At 29.7% G+C, this 22,201-nt stretch overlaps 1 protein-coding gene across 2 annotated transcripts in view; it reads right to left on the bottom strand.

Annotated features, from left to right (window-relative positions):
• Positions 1–22,201, bottom strand: part of LOC114126041 (uncharacterized) — a 32,482-nt gene that overhangs the window by 3,344 nt on the left and 6,937 nt on the right. For both annotated transcript variants that reach the window (XM_027989910.2, XM_027989909.2), the window contains 17 exons: positions 16,928–18,566; positions 16,676–16,843; positions 14,091–14,629; positions 12,992–13,439; positions 12,566–12,922; positions 8,530–8,751; positions 7,742–8,416; positions 7,102–7,577; positions 6,684–6,834; positions 6,387–6,590; positions 6,089–6,298; positions 5,630–6,026; positions 3,892–4,569; positions 1,821–3,294; positions 1,235–1,490; positions 690–1,164; positions 223–559 (listed from right to left, as the gene is read on the bottom strand). In XM_027989910.2, coding sequence (XP_027845711.2) covers positions 223–559; positions 690–1,164; positions 1,235–1,490; positions 1,821–3,294; positions 3,892–4,569; positions 5,630–6,026; positions 6,089–6,298; positions 6,387–6,590; positions 6,684–6,834; positions 7,102–7,577; positions 7,742–8,416; positions 8,530–8,751; positions 12,566–12,922; positions 12,992–13,439; positions 14,091–14,629; positions 16,676–16,843; positions 16,928–18,076 — 8,216 coding nt within the window. In that variant the 5' untranslated portion in view covers positions 18,077–18,566. The remainder of the gene's footprint in view (positions 1–222; positions 560–689; positions 1,165–1,234; positions 1,491–1,820; positions 3,295–3,891; positions 4,570–5,629; positions 6,027–6,088; positions 6,299–6,386; positions 6,591–6,683; positions 6,835–7,101; positions 7,578–7,741; positions 8,417–8,529; positions 8,752–12,565; positions 12,923–12,991; positions 13,440–14,090; positions 14,630–16,675; positions 16,844–16,927; positions 18,567–22,201) is intronic.

Raw genomic sequence — 22,201 nt, forward strand, 5'->3', positions numbered from 1 at the left:
TCATACGAATATAATAAATTATTTTAATATTGTAGACTTGTCACTTGTTAGTAATCTTTAATACTTTTGAATTCGGTTTTTTGTATAACTTATAAAGAGGTAACAAAATACTGGTAACTCACTAACTATAAGTTGAATTACATACAACTTGAAATGAGACAGAATAGTGGGAATCAGGTTTAAACTAGACTATTCAACTATTGTAGTAATATTGACACAAACCTTTTCTTATCGACATTACTATAACCATCTGTCTGAGATAATGATGTTGGATGTGTAAGAGGCGATTGTTGTTGTAGCAAAATATGATTATGATTATAACGACTGTCATTGTCATCTCCATCATCATATAATTCAAGATTTTTATTATCCACATGGTTCCCATCCCAGAAAAAGTATTGACCATCATCATTGTAATCGTCATCATCTTCGCAAAAACTATCACTGGCATATGGGCACAAACTGTTACTGCTTAAACTACTTCGTCGACGACCTCTGTAACGGCTGTTTTCGTTGCAATCATTGTAGTCAATCATCGAATTGACATCACTTAATGCAGCTAAATAATAAGCACGTGAAATTTTAAAAATATTGAACAGAAATAATAATAATATTTATATAACATTTATAAAACAAACATATTATAAACTACTTATGAAAATTAATTTAAGTCACAGAAAATTACAAACCTTCTGCATCAGTTAGTCCAGTGTCATTCATAGTCGATAGGTTGTCATCAAGTTGTCGTGCTATAGATGCACCAGGTAAACCACCGGTAGTAGCATACGACATATCTGTCTGTCGACCAGCAGGAGCAGCAGCTTCGTCTGTTGTGTACCCAGTGGTAGTGTATCCATCACCGTCAGTCGTATAATCGTCACCATCCCCGCCGGTAGTGTATTCTGTTTCAGCAGTCACAATGCTGCTGTTAGCTTCATGGTCACTTATACCTACTGCGAAACCAATGCGCTGTGGCCGATGTTTGTTTTCAAGCAATGATGGTTCTAAAGATTCATCGTCGCTCCATGATGACTCAACCGCCAATGCCATACCCCGTTGTTTACGGTTGTGTGATATAGCATCAGTTGTAATTGTTGCCGGTCCTCTGACAACGGCTACCACATTGTTCTTATGCTCCTGTAATATCCGTCTCACTTCGGCTTGCTAAAATATTATTATAAATATTTTAATCAAACAGACTATAAATATACAATAAAAAGTGAATGTTTCCTACCTGTCGCTTGACTTGTTCCGTTATTTGTCTTTCACGCTCCTCAAACAGTGATGCTGATGAAACATTTGCCGCAATAACTGCCGCCGAAGCTACAGTAGTCGGAACTGCTATTACTGCTAACTTCACAGTATCTTTTTCGGCTTGTTGACTATTTTTATCATCTTTACCGGATTTCCGATCCGTCGTTACAACTGTTGTAGGGCAAAGACGTAGTTGCTCTGATGAAGACATGTGTTTAGCAACGTTATCATTGACTCTGTAAAAAAAAAATAAAGAACTTATAAATGTAAATATATTATTTTAACATATAAAATAGAGCATGAAAAAACAACATATTTGAAAAAGAGTATTTACACAAACAGAACTAATGCTTCTAAACATTTTAGTTAGTTGTGTAATGGCTGTTAATATAATCTTCTTTAAATCACTATTAATTACTGTTTCATCATATATCAAGATAAACCATGAACATATTCTTGAACATGATATCCAGTGAATAATTAGAGTGCAAACAAATATTATACTATTTTTAAAGTAGGAACGATGCACTATTTATTTATTTATGAATATTTAAATGAGTACTTACTCTTTGCCGTTATTGTACTCATCGCAGTGTTTGTTGACTTCTACTTCTTCTTCTTCTTCTTTGAATTGTCCTCGCTGCTGTTGACGAACATTGCCACGATGATGGTCCAACAATAATATACGCCGTATCTCATCGGTAAAATCTGGGCCCACCGCTCCACCATCTGTTCCTTGGTCTTTACTCGTAATTTGTCGTCGCTGTTGTTGTTGCTGGTGTTTTTTCCACGGTGATGATGATGTTGACTCATATTTTTCAGTTGATACATTTGAGGTGGTGTTCATAATACCTATAATGTCTGGTACATCACCAGATGGTGATGTAGAATTTCCAGCTATTACTGGGTTGTTTTGCAGCTGCTGCTGCTGCTGCCGGCGTCGACGACGACGACTGGAATTGCTACCAGCGCCTGTGGTAGTGTTAGCAGGACGTACATGACGGCGATTCAATGACTGAGTTCCTCCAATGCTGGTAGTGGCAGTATGGCCAATGACAGGCGGAGATCGCAATGATGATGAAGACGCGGCAGTGTTGTCGCCAGCAGATAGTGGTGAGCGGAAAGATGACGATCGTCTAACAGGAGATGAATTAGCAGTCGTCGATGGAGACCACTGATGAAGCAGTAAATGTTGCTGTTGTCGGTAACGATGGTGAATGGATGATATGGCCGCAGATGAGGCAGCAGTGTCTAAATCTTCAGTATCAATTCTATCCACACCACCACCATCTTCTGTAGTCGTACAACCAAAACTGTCGTCCGACGAAGATGCTGAAGTAGTGGTGTTGTAATTATTATTTGATGTTGTAGTTCCACCGGCATCTGTGGAGCCGGATGACGATAATGATGATGGTGGAGATGACTCACTGACGAAACTTTCAACACTGATCGGTGAACGGAATGAAGATGATGAAGGCCAGGCCGGCGAGACCACACCAGGACACCGGTCATTATTAATATCCTGTTGGGCTTCCTGCCGTTGTTTGGTTAATGAAGGTGGTTGATTGAGCTGACGGCGCCGCCGTCGCCGTGGATCATCACGGTTTCGATGTCGACCAGCTACGGTGTCAGAAGATCGTGGCGGGTCTGGCAAAGGCCGATTGGCATCAAATTTGTTTGTTGATACAGATGTTGTATTTTTTAAAAGTAATACGTTTGGACGGCGTATTTGTTGGGGTTGTAAATGATTATGTAAAGTGGTGTTTAGAATTGTTCCACCAATGGGATGATTAGAAGAGGTACAAGTTGGGTTAAATTCGGTTGTAGTTGGTGTGTGTGGTGGCGATAGTCGTTGTGAATCATCACCGAAAATTCGAACGAGACCATGGGGGGGCACTGGCACTGAAGTAGACTGTAGACTGTTCTGCTGCTGTTGTTTTTGTAGTGGTCGTGCATATGTGGCTGCAGTTGATGAGGTAGAGTTGGATGTGCATCGGGTTTGTTTATATTGCTCTTGTTTACTATGAGACGAATGGGCACCTGTTTGTAGTAAAGCAAATAAGAAAAAAAAAAAAAAGTGTATATTTATACATATAAAATACACATCATTTTACAATTATTTACAATCCATACTTACAATAGGGTTTCATATTTTATAATTTTATTTTATTTATTATTTTATATTTTTCAAACAAAATATGTCTTTTCTATTTTCAGGATCTAGGTTTATTTTTGGCGTATTTATTTTAGATCCGTGGTTCTCAATTAGTGTAATGCAGTACGCCAGTACCACGACTTACCAAAAATAATAATTATTATTTATTAATTATATTTTAATGTTATTTAAAAAAATTGTTAGTTTTAATGACTAGTGTGTCGATATTTATTTGGATTAAGTCGTAAAAAAAGATTGAGAACCGCTGTTTTAGATACTATATTACAAACATAATAATTTATTATTATATATTTTTTTTATTTTCATGTTTACATTATATTCTTAAAATCAATTACCGTGCAATCGTAACGACAATACATGGTTCACTTATTTTGAAAAAGTTGAGACAAAAGGACATGATTAAAACAAATTTTTCATATTTTAAGCTTTGCTAACGTAGTATGATTATATTAAGAATTTACCTCGTGATCTTTGCTGGATATCTGGATATCGATCGCATTCTTCACTGTATTTATGTTGCATTGGAAATTGGGTCCGCCGTGTTGTAACGGGTGGCGGACTTCGTGGTGGTGGCGGCGGCGGTGTTTTTTGTGGTTCCAAACATTTTTGCCGCAAATCCTGTTGTACCACAGAGTTATAATGGGAGTGCTTAGAGTGGACATTGACTAGCGGTACTACATTAAGCGATGGTTGATCACGCACCAAGTGCTGAGGTGTCGAGCGGTGGGTGTACTGTGACGGTCTAATAGGGGTAGGTTGTTTGTTCAGTTGATGTGATTGTTCTGACTCATATTGAAAGGGAGAATTTTGACGAAGCTGTGCATTATGATAGTTGGAGAGATTACGTTGAACTGAGTTATGATCATCATCTTGTTCAAAACTTTCACGAACCAAATATGTATTTTTTATTTTATATTTGTTTATAATATTGGTATGCACATCGAACTGGTAATTTGAATGTTGTAAAGTTCTCATTACGTCGTAAACGCAATTAGTAACTTGTGTTTTACCTGGTATACCAGTGATATCCATTTGTCTAGCTACGTTTACTGTTCTACCCCATATATCAAATTGTGGGCGTTTCCAAATTCCGTCATTGCAGCCGATTAAACCAGCTACAGCTGGTCCAATGTCTACTCCTGTTAACATAATCGGATAATTATTCATAAATTATTTCATATTATTTCTTTATTTTCACATTAATACTATAAAATGAAAGATCATTGTAATTTTGTTTTCGATATTGTATGATGAGTATAATAAACGATGCAATATATGTGTATATATATATATATATATACTTCAACTGTTTTATAATACTAATATTATGCTAGTTTTTCTTTTATAAACAAATTATATATAAAATAATACTTAATACATAATGAAATATTCGAAAAATAACTAAAAATTACTGTTTTAATTGTCATAACTTATAAGGATATAAGTTTGAAAGAAACTTTTGAAAGTTTTTTGAAGAGTACAATGGCAAACAAGTGACAATTTAATTACAATGGATTGACAATTAACATCTAAAATATGATACATTTATATCCAGTGGCGTATATAGAAATTAATTTATGCGGGGATTAAAAAAAAAAATGTATGATAATACTATATATAATATTATAACAGTCAAAAACATCTTACTAATCAACAACATAATGTGAGGATACGTTTAAATCAATATTATAACCAAGGGAGAAGAGATATAAATTTCTAAATAAAAAATTTAATCAACAATGTTCTGTAAAATAATATATAAAATATTATTTAAAGTTCAAATATTTAATATATTACAGTGATCATTGAGAATTGAGGGTTTTGTTTTACTTCATAAGCTTATCAACACAATAATTATCAAACATTTTAAACTATTTACTGAAAGTATGTATAAAAATAATATGATAAAACTTATAGTTGAGGTATTATATTAATAAATATTAGAGAACAAAAAATAAACTTGAGAACCATTAGTATATATACTTGAAGTGTAAGGTATCTTGAAAAAATTAACTAATTATAACAAAAAGATAGAAATTATTGAAGAGTAAATATAGTTATTTATATAAATAAGGAAAGATACGGTACAACATACATTACAATATTAATACTCATTTTAGATATTTAAAAAGCAAATTTTTCCCAAGTTCATTGTGATAGTATTAAGTATTAAAAAATAAGTAGGTATTATAAACTAACCAACTCGAAGAACAAATTGTGTGGATTGTGAGTTATGTGAGCTTCCAACAGAAGTTAACGTTGTTGTCTGTCGACAATGAAGTATGCGGCGCATTTCCCGAATGAAATCCAAAGCAAATATTACATTATTTGCTGATATGACATTGTATAATTCAATTTCATCTTTTAGATTAACATTAACATTTTCTTTGTCACTGTGATTTTCAAAATCATATTTTCTCCCTTGGTCATTAAGGTTGCAAGATTCATCACATTTCTGTTCTGTTTCATTCAGCAGCATGACTTGCCGACGTATTGGTCCGTCATGATGTTGTAAACCAACAGCTGCCATATATGTGTTAGTTCCCAACATTTTTATTTTTTCTATTATTCCTCGGTACTTCTGATTATCAATAAGCTGTTGGCATAAAAATTAATTAATTTATAACTTAAAAATTATTTGCAGTTCATATAAATTACTCTATCAAATTCGCTGAATATGTTGTGAAGTAGAGCTAGCTGTTTATGACAATGATGACCGCTGGTATCATTGTTTTCAATACTGTTGAAAGTGTTTGGCATGGATCGTTCTTGTTGTACAACCGTAGCAAACATGATAACTATAGCTCGATAGCCACATTGATAGAGCGGCTGTGACAAGTTTGCAAGAATGTGTTCTTGAATTTGATGCTAAAAAAGTAAATGTGTATACAACAGGCACTTTAAGCATTAAAGTACTGAACTATTCAAGAATTAATGTATAGTTAAGGATAATTACAGTAGTTCTCATTGGTATTGGTCTATTTTCTCCAAAAACATAGTTCTGTTGGTGTTGAGTTGCCTCAAATTCGTCATCAGCATCATTAGGATCATTAATACATCTTTTTTGCAATAAATTTGTCACATGATCTGGTATGATGGTATGCAAAGTACGACGGTGTGCTTCGCGCAACACACACAATCGTCTCATGTCACGATCAATCTATAACAAAATAAGCAAATGTGAATGACCTAATTCAATTAAATATTTAAATAACTGATTGAATGATGTTCAAACACTTTTGTTAATATTAACCTTAATCCTTTGATGAGCTCGTTTGTCTTGTAAACGATGCTTGTACACGAAGCAGGCAAGTGTGGCCATGGCGAATGCAATTGCATATATTGTAGCCGTGGCAGTGTTTAAACCAGTCACTTGCTGCTGTTCTCTGTTTTGTAGTTTTAATCTATACACACAGAGTTAATGAATATTGTTAATAATAATATACCAGCAGTATGGAATAAACATAATGTATTATTATATACGTTGTAAAAATGTTGATGAAATACATTTTAACTACTTGAGAATTCGGAATAGTTAATTATTAATGGTCAGAAAAATAATAAAATATTTTGTGTGATATGCATAGACACAACTAATTAGACGGTTTAAATCAGACAACAATCGCGCGATGGTATTTAAATATAGTTAATTTATAAACAATAATACTCACAATTGTTGGTTTTCCCGGTAGCCACTATAGATGAGGGCATTGATTATTTCATGATGGTCATTATTATTTTTGGTGACAGCGTTGTTTGTTCTATGATCTTGGGATGCGTTAGAATTACTTAAGAACGATGGTGTCGAAGATGACATTGAGGCAGCCATAAACACATGCTTGTGCGTAAAATGAACAAAAGCCACAGCAAATACACAAGTCATAACAAACAATATTCCGATTTTCATTCGCAAAGTTGGCAATGAACCATAATAAATGGGAAACGCAATAGCTATTGATAAATACACCAAACAGCACGTGAGTACAGCGTATTGAGGCCACATACAAGTCAGTGGGCTTCGATATTGCTGTGTTGAGTTAACTGTAGGGGTGTTGAATCCACCACTAATATTAGTAATAGTGTTGTGGGTATGAAGTTGATTGTGTACGGTATTTATTGAAGTTATTTCAACTGGTTCACAGGTAAACTATAAATATAATTGAAAATGAGCATATAATAAAAAAACATCACTAAAAGAAAATTGGATAAGACAATTCTAACATTTTGTATGCAAACTATATACAAAATGTAAAAGTATGAACACAAAAAGTGTATTAAATTTAATTATGTAGTAATCTAGATAACACTTACAGCGTTTAATAGAGCCAAAAGACAGATGAGCAATACGACGATCACCTCGCAGCAGGCACAGATCCAATAAAAGTAAGTGCGCCTCTCTTCATCTTGATATATTCTTTTCAGTTGTCTATGTCGTCGGCGTAACAGATTTTTATTGTTGGTGTTATTAATGTTAACAGGTTGTGAATGTTGTAGCCGATTTTGCTGCTGTAACGATGATGCTCTTGCTGTTGCTGCCATTATGGCATTCTCATTTCGAAAGCCAAGTCTACTCTCAATATCACTATCGTCAGATGACATGTACGATGATGCACTTTCATTATTTAAACAACAGGTAAACCAGCTATGGTGTCCATAACAACGACACCATTTGAAAGAACACTTTGACCAACCATCACTATTTTGTAAATGATTACGGGTGGTCATTGCAGTATTTGCCCTGCATTTAAATGGTTTTAATAGCCAGGCAAATAATGAATATCTGCTAGGATGGCAAATAAAAAAACGCCTTAAGCATTTATCATTATCGTTACTGCTGCTACTAGCATCACTATCATTGTTATCACTATCATAGTGACGATAATATTCATCATCGTCAGCAATAATGGCAGTGGCATAAGTAATGCTATAAAATCTGGGACGAGGAATCCAATCGATCAACAAGGCCATCACATAGATCAGTTGTCCCTATAAATACATATAAAGTAAATAAAAATAAAAATTGATGACACATTTACAAAATAAGTAACGTAACTAATATTATTTAACTTTTTGATTAATTTAAATTTTAAAAAACTTACAGCAGTTATAACGAATGGTGTAATAAATGTAATACCGAGTAACATAGTCCATGGCATAGTTGTTACGTTAACTACAAATAAAACAATAATAACACACAGAAGTAGTAGCTGTGATTTGGCAAACCGAAAAAGATCATCATCGTCAGATTTGCCTTTAACCTTTTCGTGATCATCTTTGCTATAAACTACAAATACGTCATCTTCCCATCGGCTGTAACGCTCCTAAAAAAAATAGATACATATGTATGTGATTATGATTAAATGAAATAAAAAGGTAATAAAGGTGTGTAAATGGATACAGCTGTACTGTAGATTAGATACTGAAAGAGTCACTGTAATGGATGTGTTTAATTTAAGTTTGATGATTGTGTACAAAAAAAATTTCGGGAATTCGGTCTCTCAGCTTAAGTATGTTAAGTATGTTTCACAATATACATTTAGAGATAAAGTTACCAAAATAATTTATTTTATTATAAGTATAATCGTTGGTTGATTTAATTTTTAACGAAAACATTGTATTTATTATATTCAGGGCTTAGAATTTATAGCACTAAAAATTACTAAAATATGCGCTATTATATGCCCTTTAAAATCTTAAAATAAACACTATAATATGCCTTAAAAGCACAATAAATAGCAAAAATAAACATTTATTTTGTTCACATATTAATAACTACTATATTTATAAATTAATACATTAAATTTTTTTTAAAAAAAGAATAAAAAATAAAAAAAAAAGCGGGTAAGTGGGTACTGCTCTGCTATACATTAGGTGTCGTATGGATCATTATTATATATTATAGGAGTGTTAAATTTGAATCCAATGATAGGTATCATTGTACGCGAAAAACGATTTTGAACGAAGATGATTTGTCAGCCTAGGATATTCTTTCGAATGGTTGGTGAAAAAGGTGGTTTATGTTTCAATGGCCTGAATACACCAGAATTTAAGTTATTTCATAATTATTATAAGCTAAACTTATGGAAAATCTCGTATTGAATTTTCAACTCTTAACTACTTATACAAGCAATTTTATGAATTATACCTACAAAAAAATTTGTAAATATTCATGGTTTTGACAAATTTTGTCAATATTTAAACTTCAAATACTAATAAAAAAAAACTGTGCCTATTTATTCTTATAATTTTTAAATCACTATAAAAATAATTTATAAGGAACTTTGTATTACATTTTCAAGTATTTTGATAGGGCCAAAAAAATTTTATCGACACTTCAAAAATATTTTTTTAGAAAAATTGAAAATTTCAGTTGTCTATAAATAGCTCAACAAAATTCAAAATATTTTAAAAATTAAATCACGTAAAGAAAACGCGAATCTTAATAACTGGTAAAATTTTCAAGTATCTACGACTTATACTTTTTGAATAATAACAAATATTTAAAATCGTTTGGGATAAATCGTTGTCGTTACGCTATTTCGTAAAAATTCAAAATTCAAACGCACATAAAATTTTTCTTATAATGATGTTATGAGTTTTCTCTATAGCTACTTGAAGGAAAACTTATGGAACACTTAGTGTTATAATTTTAATCCTTAGTTATGAACACAAAATTTTTTATGATTTTTCAACTTCAAAATTACTTGCAAATTTTCGCGTTTTCGACAGATTTCGTAAAAATTTGAACTATAAACGTTTATAAAAAAAATTGTGAGTAACGATTTTTAATTTTTTTTAGCTACAATAAGAACAACTCATAAAGAACCCTGTATTCAATTTTCAAAACTTTTTGGTCATCCAACAATTTTTTATTGACACTTTAAAAAAAATTTCTCAAAAAAATCGAAAATTTCAGTGGTCTATAAATAACTCAAAAAAAGTCAAATTTTTTTGAAAATATAACTATATACAGATACTACTGACATTAACATTTGGTGAAAATTTCAAGTATTTACAGTGATTAATTTTTGATTTACAACCATATAAAAAAATCGATTTGGTCGAAAACTGGTTTTGCGTAAAAATTCCCGTTTTTCCGTCATTTTTTTTTTTTGTTTTTCTCGATTTTTTTTAAAACTGTTGGAAAATTTTTACATTTTACCTCTATAATGCACCAAGGATATTTACTTTGCCATCGGAAACATCCCCCCCAAGTTTGAAATTGAAGTATTATTTCGACTAGTTTATACTGTACACAGACACAACAAAAATAAGAAACACGCATCATTGTAAAATCAATACATTCATCACTTCGTTCAGAATCTAAAATTATAAAAATTCATATTCAAGCTTTTTTTTCTAATATTAGGTAATATTACTTGAATTTGTTGATTCATTAAACTATTAAACTATAAAATATAAACGCTCTTTGAGTATGGCAACTATTCAAAATTGTCATATTGTCATATTTCGTAGTTTCATATACAGTGTAATACAAATTAGTTTTATGAAAATTCGACATAAAAGTTGTATTAATATAGCAAAAATAACCCAAAAAGGTAAAACTCCTTTAAATATGCAAAAAATAGTAAAATAAAATTTCATATTTGGAGTCTCTGGTGCAAAAAACAAATTTATAGCTTACTCTGCTATTTTTATCTGTATTCAGTAAATATTAGCAAATGCTATAAAATCTGAGCCCTGATTATATTATATATTATAATAATATATTATTATTATTTTATATTATATTATATTTATGTCATACGATATTATTGTTATTAACTTTTGAGTCAATACTACCTACCACCTTCAGTCGGTGTAAATAGATTCATAGTAAAAATAGATAATATCTTAATAATAATCAACATTTGGAAAACACCATTATGTACTCGAAATAAATTCATGATTTATGTAAAGGTCTTATGCTACAACAAATAATGTTTTTAAATTATAACAAAATAATTAATATTGAATATAAAAATTGAAAATTTTATAAATGTTGTATTGTGAAATACTTGTAATTAATAAATGTATGAATTTTAACAGTTTTGTAAAAATTAAAACCTGAAATGCATATATAAAAATTTGTAGCTAAATATTTTCAAATTTTTTTACAAAAATAAGAACTGTGAAATTTTGTATAAAAATTTCAAAATTGTTGACCAATTAAATATTTTTTAATTTAATAATATTTATAGAAAAAGAAAATTAAAAATGTTCATGTCTACAAATAGCTCAGTGTTAAAATATTTTTTTTAAAATTTCAAGTATCTATGATAATTTGTTCATGAATAACAAAATAAACGCAAATTATTTGAGAAGAAATAGTTATTACACGGGTAAATATATTCCGTATATGTATATGTAATATTATATATATCATACAAGTTGTAATTTTAAATGGCCATAAAAATTAATATGGTTACCAGGTAAATTATATTTTTGTTATAGGTAGAACAATTGAATGTAGAATCATGTATTGAGTTTTTAAATCTAAGATGCAAAATTAAAATTTTTAATTATTATATTATTATATTAAGGTTATAATGTTTAGTCAAAATTCTAACTTTAAACACTCATTGTGACTAGAAATACTCAAACATTTTTATTTAATAATAACTTTTTTATAGGAAAAAAAAATATAAGAAATTTAATATTTTGAATGTCTATAAAAAGCTAAAAAATTCATATTTTAAAAATAAGGCATATTATGTGCTTAATAACATAACATAAATATTCAATGAAAATATAAAGTATCTAAGATTTTTTTGTTTTTCAATTACATAAAAAAAACTAAATTGATTTTGTTAATAGAGGATTTTCCATAAAATTTCCAATTTATACCGATTATTTTGAAAGCAACTAGGAATTTTTAATGTAGTACAAACAACTTCCAATAATGAAAATCAAAGCATTTAATTGACTGCTTATCTTATACGCATAAAAAAATAAATATATCATTGTAAAATCAATAGATACATCGTTCAGTTAAGAATCTAATACACAAGTACACTAAAATGAGGTTGGCTATAGATCGTGTGCATAACACATTCGTAGTATCCAACAAATACATAACTGTTCTGAATTTCTTAACCCACTATTACTCTTTATTAAATATTAAATTATAAGTACCATTGATGAATTGATAGCAGATGTAGTATTCAAATTTGTAGAGATAGCTTGTTGTGACTCTTGTTCAAAATATCTACTCCGCCTATGGCGGTTCCTCTTCATTACCGAGGCTACAGGAACCGAAGCAATCGTTGTCACTGGCAGATCCGCAACTGCTGTTGTCGAAATAGTTGGTAGTTGTTCTGATTCCATCTCGGTCTCAGGCATTGATCCGGTTACAGCACATTTTTGTCGAGTTTCTTCTTTGTGCAGTTGTTGCTCTACTGATTGGAGAATTAGTTGGATAATTACGTCACTACTAATATCATAAGCTCTACAATTGTCCATAAAGTTTTCATTATTCTCTGGATTAAAATACTGGAAAAAAAAATTCATTAAAAGTTAAGTTTGTTACGAACTATAGTGTTGGCATAATATATAGCTTACAGCGGTTTTGGGTTTGACGAAATATGTATCAATTTGATGGTGGCGAAGAAAATGGTTCTTTTCTTCTTCATGACTACGTTCAAATGAGTAATCGTTGAAGTTGCCTTTGGAATCGGTCTGATAATTGGTTGTGTTGTTACGAAGATTGACTCCGGGTGGCAGATTACTAGCTGCAGTATTAACAGCTCCTTTCTTAGTAATCTGGCTGACGGTTGCACGACTTACATGCACCAATCCGGGACGACCACAGTTCTCAATATACGACGCTATGCGTACATCGTGGCCCCATACCCCATATTGCCAACGACTACCAGAGTTAGATCGGATGTCAGTATCTCCAGTGAAACCAAGCACACCACATGCTACCCGGCCCGAATGAACGCCCACTCGGACATTCAAATTAATTTTGGATGTGTTGTGGCACCGACTTACATCACGAACCACAGTACTATTTTATGGAATTAATAAAATATTATGATTACAAAAATCATTCTTGTATAATGTTCATAACATAAACTAAAAAATGTATACAGTTGGTATTATACATGCGCGGAATGCGGATAAACAGTAATTGTTGCCGGTTAAATATTGAGAATTAATAATTGGTTTTAAATTGATAAGTCCGTACACTTTTATAGTTACTCATCTAATAATAATGTATAAATGAATCGTCAGACTGAATGATATAATTTTATAATAGGTAACAAAACATTTGAATATAAAGTATAGTGGCGTGTTATATTTCTGTTGGATATACAGGCCTAAAATATTTTATTTTACACATACTTTGTTATATTTAACTTTTGTATAATAAGAATATTGGTGTACGTGCAATGCGTGAAGTTATTGTTATTTGGCTTTTATATATATGTAGATAAGTAGATTTTAACATATTTCAACAAAACTGACATTTTAGTCAATTTCATACTTTAATATGAAATGTATTTAATCAAATTAACATGTTTTTTATTAGAAAAGTTAATGCTTAACTGAAAGTAAGATTATTATACATCAGAAGGACTAAAGATAGCATATTTGTTATACAATGCGGTAATAGAAGAAATAAATACAAAAGAAATACAATTAATTGTGTACTTACTTAACAGCGTCGATTAGATCCAATCCCATTTGGATAGCATTTCTAGCATGTCCATTGTCATTCATCATCCAACTAGCATTCTTATGTTCATCATCATCATAACCATAGCTTTCTTCATCCGGTAACCCGGCAATGAAATACATACGGTGGCCGAGTAGCCGCATTGGGAGACAACGATTGCGATATGCCAGTTTACGAAACAAATTTGCCAGTAGTTGATCAATAAGTGTAATTAGCTGGGTGCTCATTTGGGAGCCAAAATTATTATTATTATTAGTTAGTGGTGCGTTATCCCAGAATCCAGTGACATTGGCAAACACAACACTAACATTTTCATATTCCTTTAAATACATTTTTGACATTATACTATTAATTTTTAGTGGTATTTCTTGCTGATGACTCTGTGATTGCGCATTATCTTGGTGACTATTGACATTAGAACTGAAAATTGTGTTAAAGGAACGTGCAGCATCAGCTACTATGTGGTGTTTCATTTCCAAAAATACGCGCCTGGGTAGCAAGGATGTTAGAAGTTGATTCTGTTAATCAAATAAACCATATTATATTATTAATATGATTTTAATATTTATTTTTAATGACTAAAAGTAGTATTATGAAAAGTTTTTATTACTCCAATAGTTTAAACTAAAATTTCGACAGATTTCCAGACAGGATCAAAAGGGAAAATGTATGGTATTTAATATTTATATTTAAAAGTAAACAACTAGTCGGTGTTTTCACAATTTTACTTTTCAAACATTTTACACGAAGTATTTTATCACGAATTTTTAGCTTAATAAAAATCAAATATCTAAAATTAAAATAAATTCAGACGTTCCAAACATCTACAAAGTTAGCAATACTCGGAATAAATATTGACTACTAAAAATAGTAAATACAATGCTTAACAATACTTTTAATACATACTAATTGGGTTCAATAATTTAAATTAATTACAAATATAAACAAGCACAAACTAATCCGCTGAGGACAATTTTTAGTACATTGTGAACCGGAAAATATAATCGGATAATGTCAAAATTCATCACATGAATCAATTTACACAGCCAAATGGACAAACTATTAAAACAATTGAATTATTAAATAAAACATATCGTGATCTTCTTAATGAAGAAAAAAAAATTTAAATAATCATATTTGAACTAAATGTAAAATTTCTTCCTAACGTAGGCAGGTATTAATCCCATACCATAGAGTTGGGAAACTAGCGTCTTTATTGCCTAATTCACTAATACAATTGCAGTAACCTTTTTCTAACATTAAGTAATTTGAGAAAACTGAGACTTCTTGTCGATAGTTGAACTATTTTAGGTAAAATCACTAATATTAAGTATCTAAATACAACGTATCAACGCTTCAAAACTATGGAGCTAAGAATAATAAATGTAGTAACTATAAATTTATATTTATAGCCTTTTAGGTATTTGAGAGTTCATATACTATTAAATACTACAGCTACATAAAGATGACATGGGAATATATTATATTATCGGGACATGGGAAGTGAAAGGTATGGACCTAAAATTGTGATTATTCAAGAAATTAGACGGAAGGAAAAAGTTTCACGTATATAACAACCAAACCATTTTCTTGGGAAAATCATATGACCAATGAAAATTTGATACCATTTCATAATTCACGAGATCTTAATACCAGTGGTGAAGAAATCTCAGTCGGATTACTCGAGAAAATCAGAGTTAACTATTTAAGCACAAGCGATTAATATTACTTTAAAAAAATATGTAAGGACCATAACAACAATACAACCAGAAATTATGAAAAATGGACAACTTTTTAATTAATAAAATGTCACTGAATAATTTACTGTTGGGGCTTAATGTAACTATACGTGCAAAACCATAAAAACAGAAGATTGAGACAAAATTAAACGATTGAACGATCATATATCACTGAAGTAATTGTGTTAAACAATTTTTGATACTTCAATATTTTTTTATTACATAATTTATAAGGAAAATCATTAAAAATAATAATAACCTAAAAAAAATAATAAATATTAAAATATTTTTCTGTAGTTTTTGAATTAAAAGTACATTTACTTCAATACCCTTAAAAACAAAATGGATGCTTACTTTTATAATAGAATACATTTTTATGAGACAAGTCAAATCGTAAAATTTTGAAATTAGTTATAATTATAAGACTAAATATTGAATAATATTACTTGTAATACGGACGATTAGTGCTTACATCATACACGTTCTTATCAAACGTACAAATCTTATCAATGGATCCGTTGGATCCAAACAAAGACTATTACAATGTGATAATTTCGCTTTAATTAATATTTTCCACGTTGTTTAATCAGAATTGTTTAATTTTTAAGGTTTATGTGTACTAATACACTGTGTATAGTTAGTTAAATGAAAAATCGCGTAAATTGAAAGTTCAAACTACAATTTTGTTCAAATTTTCTAAAAGTATATAGTAGTCATATAGTAGGTACGAAATATTTGTTTGGATCCAATGGGGACATTTGATACGGATTTATAACATTTGTGACATATATCGCCCGTATATTAATAGTATTAACATATATTTACCAGCTTATCAGCCTGCCGGCGCAATGCGAATCGAAAATATGTGTGTTTTCCATCAACTCTACTGTTGCCCTCATAACTTCTAATTTCAGTACGATCTTGGATTATCGATTGACGCAATAGCCATCCAGCCAGGTTGATACATGCAAGAACCACTATGTTAGCTATAAGCTATTGTTATAAAAAAAAAAAAAAATTATTAAAACAAATGCTATATAAATTTAAAAAAAAGAATATTCTTTGAATTATAAGAACCTGTTGAATGGCCGCCATGGATGAATTATTGACTAGACGCCTTTGTTGTTGGTAACCGATAAACATATTAAGGGTTATGTGTCCGATAGAAGTTACAATAGCAAACAATAAAACGACGATTGAAATATGGCGATCTTCTTTGAAATTATCTTCTATATTTTTTTTTTGATCATTATGTCCGTTAATAGTTTCACTTTGTTCTTTATCTGACTGTTCGTCTATAATCGTTGGAAAAACCAAACAGTAAGAGACGAATATGAAAAATGATATTTGCCATAAGCCTTCGTAAAGTGCTAATTGATTTTCATAAAAATCTTCAGAATTATAATAATTAAGTTGTAATAACAACTGATTTCGTCTATCGGTAGAATTTTCCACGGGACTTTCAGTTATTTTATCCACGCTTTTATCCCCAAAAACTTCAGCGAGTGGTACAGATGGTAAAACTGCGGAGATAAATAGTACAATTAACATGTAGAAACACCACCGTTGTCGTTTTTGCCACTGATACCAAACATAACCAATGATGACTGCGCAGAAACCTTGACCAATAAAATACCACATCGGCTGTAGATGACATAACCATTTAAATAGACCGCAGTTATCGATTCCTCTTAACCATATCCATCCACTACCAGATTTCATATCATATATATAATATACTGCAGCCATAGCGACTGAATACATAAAATACAATAGTAAAGCCCATACAATCGGTGATGTGGGTAATGCTGATCGTTTTTTATTATTCTGCTGATGTTGCGATTGTTGAGACTTACGTCTCCGTTGTCGTAATGGTTGTTTTTCCCAGTCATCTGGTGACTGATAACGGTTGTTCAATTCAAAAAGAACAGATGGGGTCTGTTGTGGACGCTGCATTGTGTCTCCACCGTACCAAAGGAGGTTAAGTCTATGTTCTTGTTGCCGTTGTTGCTGATCTCGCCTTCTTTGATCCTCAGCTATGTAATCAGTGGTAGAAGTCCGACAAGTTGGATTATTATTAACTGATGTAGAAATAGTTGGAAACACCACAGTGTTAGAATTGTGCCCGTTAGTCTGAAGACCATGTCGCCAAGACCTTGTGGCAGCTGTCACCAATCCATTTAAAAGGCTTCGACGGCCGGTAACCTCAGCCCCAAGGGAATCCATAATCCCAGTATTTTTGTTTTTGCTGTTGGACTTTCATACGGAATAGATATCCAATTACGAAGATCGAATTTGCGATGGTGACATTATAATGGATCAGTGTTTGTAGAATTATTAAAATAAGTAGTATTTGTTAAGAAAGTGACAATAGTCAGTTACAGTAGTAGGAAAATGTTTAATTAATATTAGTATATATATTGTAACTGATAATAGAAGTAAGTTGCTATCATGATAACAACAACAATATTTGAGATTTATTATTTTTTTCAACTCCAGTGATTGATGAATCCTGATATATATATATATATATATATATATTGATAAACAGAGGTTTTAGAGAGATTTAACTACAGTGGTTACAAAGATAGCAATACGTCACTCGTTGTCACTAGCATCAGAAGTAATAGTGACGGAAATATCATCACCGTGATGAGAGATCAGGGAATCGATAGTAACACCAGCATGCACTTTTTTACTTCATGTGACACCACACCTTAAAATCAACAAAACAGTTTGTATACAATTATTAATAAATTAATAAATAAATAAGTAAATAAATAAATAAATAATTAAAAAAAAATCATCAAAATATTTCATTGATAAATTTCGTAGTACATAGTTTAATTATTTTGTAGTTTGTCTGTATATATTATATATATTTTTATAAATGTATATCAAAATCAGCAAGTGGCTGAAATACATTAGTAAGACATTTCTAAATTTTCCAGACAAAAAGTACTTAGTATGCTACAAAACAATAATGTATAATACTTCCAATAATATCTACCATAATTAATTATATGCTTTGATTTACACATATTGAACCCCCTGATAAAAAAATGGTGGCCAAGCTCTAATGTACAGTAGATATCGAGTGCACCTCAGACTTAGGGTAGGTCACTATAATGGGTGTGTTAAATTTAAATCCAACGATAGGTATCATTGTATACGAAAAACTATTCTGAACAGAGATGATTTGTCAGCAAAGGGTATATATATTTTCCATTGGGTGGTGAAAAAGGTAATTTATATTTTAATGAACTGAAATTAAATCTTATACAGATAATGCAAATTTAAGTAAGTGGAGTATGTTTTAAGTTTCTACGACTAGCAATTTTTAACTATAACGAAAATTTAAAATCATTTGATAGTAAATCGTTATCTTATGAGTGAATTTCGGATTTCGTAAAAATTTTAATTTAAGATAAAAATGTTTTAATTGGCCATAGCTCAACTTCTTTTATAATTATTATAAACCAGACTTATGGATAATCTTGTTTTAAATTTTCAACTCTTTGCTTCTTAAACATAATGTTTTATACATTTTTAAACACCAAATAACTTGCAAATATTCATGATTTTGACGAATTTTGTCAATCTTTAAACTACAAATGTTAATAAAAAAATTGTGTCTATGTATTCTTATAATTTTTGAATCACTATAAGATTAAATTATGAGAAACTTTGAATTAAATATTTAAGTATTTTGACTTATAATTTTTGAATAATAATAAATATTGAAAGTCGTTTTAGGATAAATCGTTATCGTTACGCGAATTTGTAAAAATATAAAATTCAAACGTTAATAACATTTGTTCCTATAATAGGTAATACTTCTAGTTTTTTTTAGCTATTTGAAAGAAAACTTATGGAAATCTTGGTGTTAAAATTTTTAAAATTATAGATATAAATACAAAAATGTTTATAAAAATTTTCACGATTTTCACATATTTTTTTTTTAACTGCAATAAAAACGACTTACAAGAAATCTTGTATTAAATTTGCAAGTTTTTTTGGGCATTTAAAATTTTTTTATCGACATTTCCAAAAATAACAAAAATGTCAGTCGTCTATAAAAAGCTAAGAAAAAATGCCATAATATTTTTAAAATTTAACTGTGTATAGATACTTATATAAACATTTGGTGAAAATTTCAAGTATTTACATTGATTCGTTTTTGAGTTGCAACTATATAAAAAAATTAAATTTGTAGAAAATTGGTTTTGCGTAAAAATTTCTGCTTTTCTATCACTTTTTTGTGGTTTAACTCGATTTTTTTTTAAATCTGCTGGAAACTTCTTAATTTTGACCTGTATAGTAGTATAACCAATGGTATTTAAATTACCACCGAAAACCAGCCCTGAAGTTTTAAATTGAGGCATTATTTCGACAAGTTATATGCTATACACAGACACTAAAATTAATACATTCATCACTTCGTTTGGAATCTAATGCTGATTTAATGTGAACAATGTGATTTCAATGATATTATTATTTTTATAAAAAACGATTCTGATCAGGAAACAGTCTGTCAGCCTGTATCACCAAAGATATTTAAAATTTGTCTTTTGATTTAGCCATTAAAGTATTTTATTTGATTATTAATATTTAATCATATAATAATATGTATTTATATTATATTATTGAAATTAACTTTTTATAAAGATTCATAATATTATGATTATATATAGATAATATCTTAAAATGTATCAACATATTTTTAAAATGTTATTGGGTATAGCAGTAGTTTTCAACTTTTTTGGATTTATGTCACTTATATGCACGAAAATTCAACATTGCGAGTCACCCTATTATCCTAATGCAGCGTTTCTCAGACTGTGGGTCGCGACCCCCTGTTTTTAATATTTTAATATTTATTTTGATAGTAAATATACCTATAAGCCTTATTATAAAATGCATTATAATATTATACGTAAACGTTTGTCTTGAATTTTGATGAATATTGTTCTAGAATTATAATGAAATAATTAACATATGGTCATTCGTCATTAAAATACAAAATTGTGACAAAATGTTAAGTACAAATGCTTCAGCATGATATTAATGTTTTGAAAAGTTTTATAACAAAGTACTATCATTTAATATATTGTATGACATTTATGTAATATCTATGATTATTTACGTATATACTAATATACTATATTATACATATATTATTTGCAGGAGAATTAAATATAAATAATTTTAGTGAGATTTGTGGATATAAAATTTGGTAAATACTTTGGCTATACAAATTGAACTACTTACTTTTAAATTGTAACGTTAATGATTATGATGAATTTTGTAAAAATGATTATCATTTATCATACATATTTGAACTTTAAATGCACATGAAAAAAAAATTATGCCTAAACATTGAATTATACTTATTGCAGGAAATACTAATGAAACATTTGGTAAAAATTGCAAATATTTAGGTACAGTTATTCGTTTTTTAATTACTATGAAAATCATTTGAGGAGAAATAATTATAATATCTAATGTATTAAACCTTCAAACGGTCATCAAAAATTAATTTAATTTTCCGGAAAACATTCAATTTTTTAATATAGGTGACAAAACGTATAAAAAACCTTATAATAAATTCTCAAATTTTAGATACCAACAGAAAATATTTAGAAATTCTTATTTTCAAAATGATTTGTGATTTACAAGATTTTGACGGATTTTGTCAAAATTCTAAATTTAAATGCGTATAATAAAATATTGAGACTATAAATTTTAAACGTATTAAAATTACTTTATACAATATTTTCAAGTAATTTTACTAAAATGTATACAATAGAATTATAGGGTACCATAAATGGAAAATAATTAAGTAAGAATAACAAAAAAATTAAAGTTTTATGGTTATTCGTTAACCACACTGAAAATTGAAAATCGAAATATCTTATCGATTATTTCGCCCATAGGAAGAAAATCAAAAAATTATATATAACTTAAAATTAATTTTAATACATATGATTTAAAAATACTCAAAACATTCAATTATATAATTAATATTTTCTAATTCGATTCTAAACAGAGCGAAGAATGTATGAAGTGTTATTATTTTATTTTTTATTTATATGCATAAAAAGTAGTCAAAAAATTGTTCGATTTTCAACTTTGAGGATGGTTTTGAATAAAAAATTTTATCTTGTCTATATTTTAGAGAAATCAAAATTCCTAGTATTTTTCAACCAAAAAAATAAAAAATAAATTAATGAAAACGAGAATTTTACGTAAATGCAATTATTTTTATTAAAATAGATTTTATTTTTATGGTGTAAATCGAAACACAGTAATCGTAGATCCCTTAAATGTATAGCAAAAGTTATATAAGTT

Source organism: Aphis gossypii, chromosome X (assembly GCF_020184175.1).
Source record: "Aphis gossypii isolate Hap1 chromosome X, ASM2018417v2, whole genome shotgun sequence".
Lineage (NCBI taxonomy): Eukaryota > Metazoa > Arthropoda > Insecta > Hemiptera > Aphididae > Aphis > Aphis gossypii.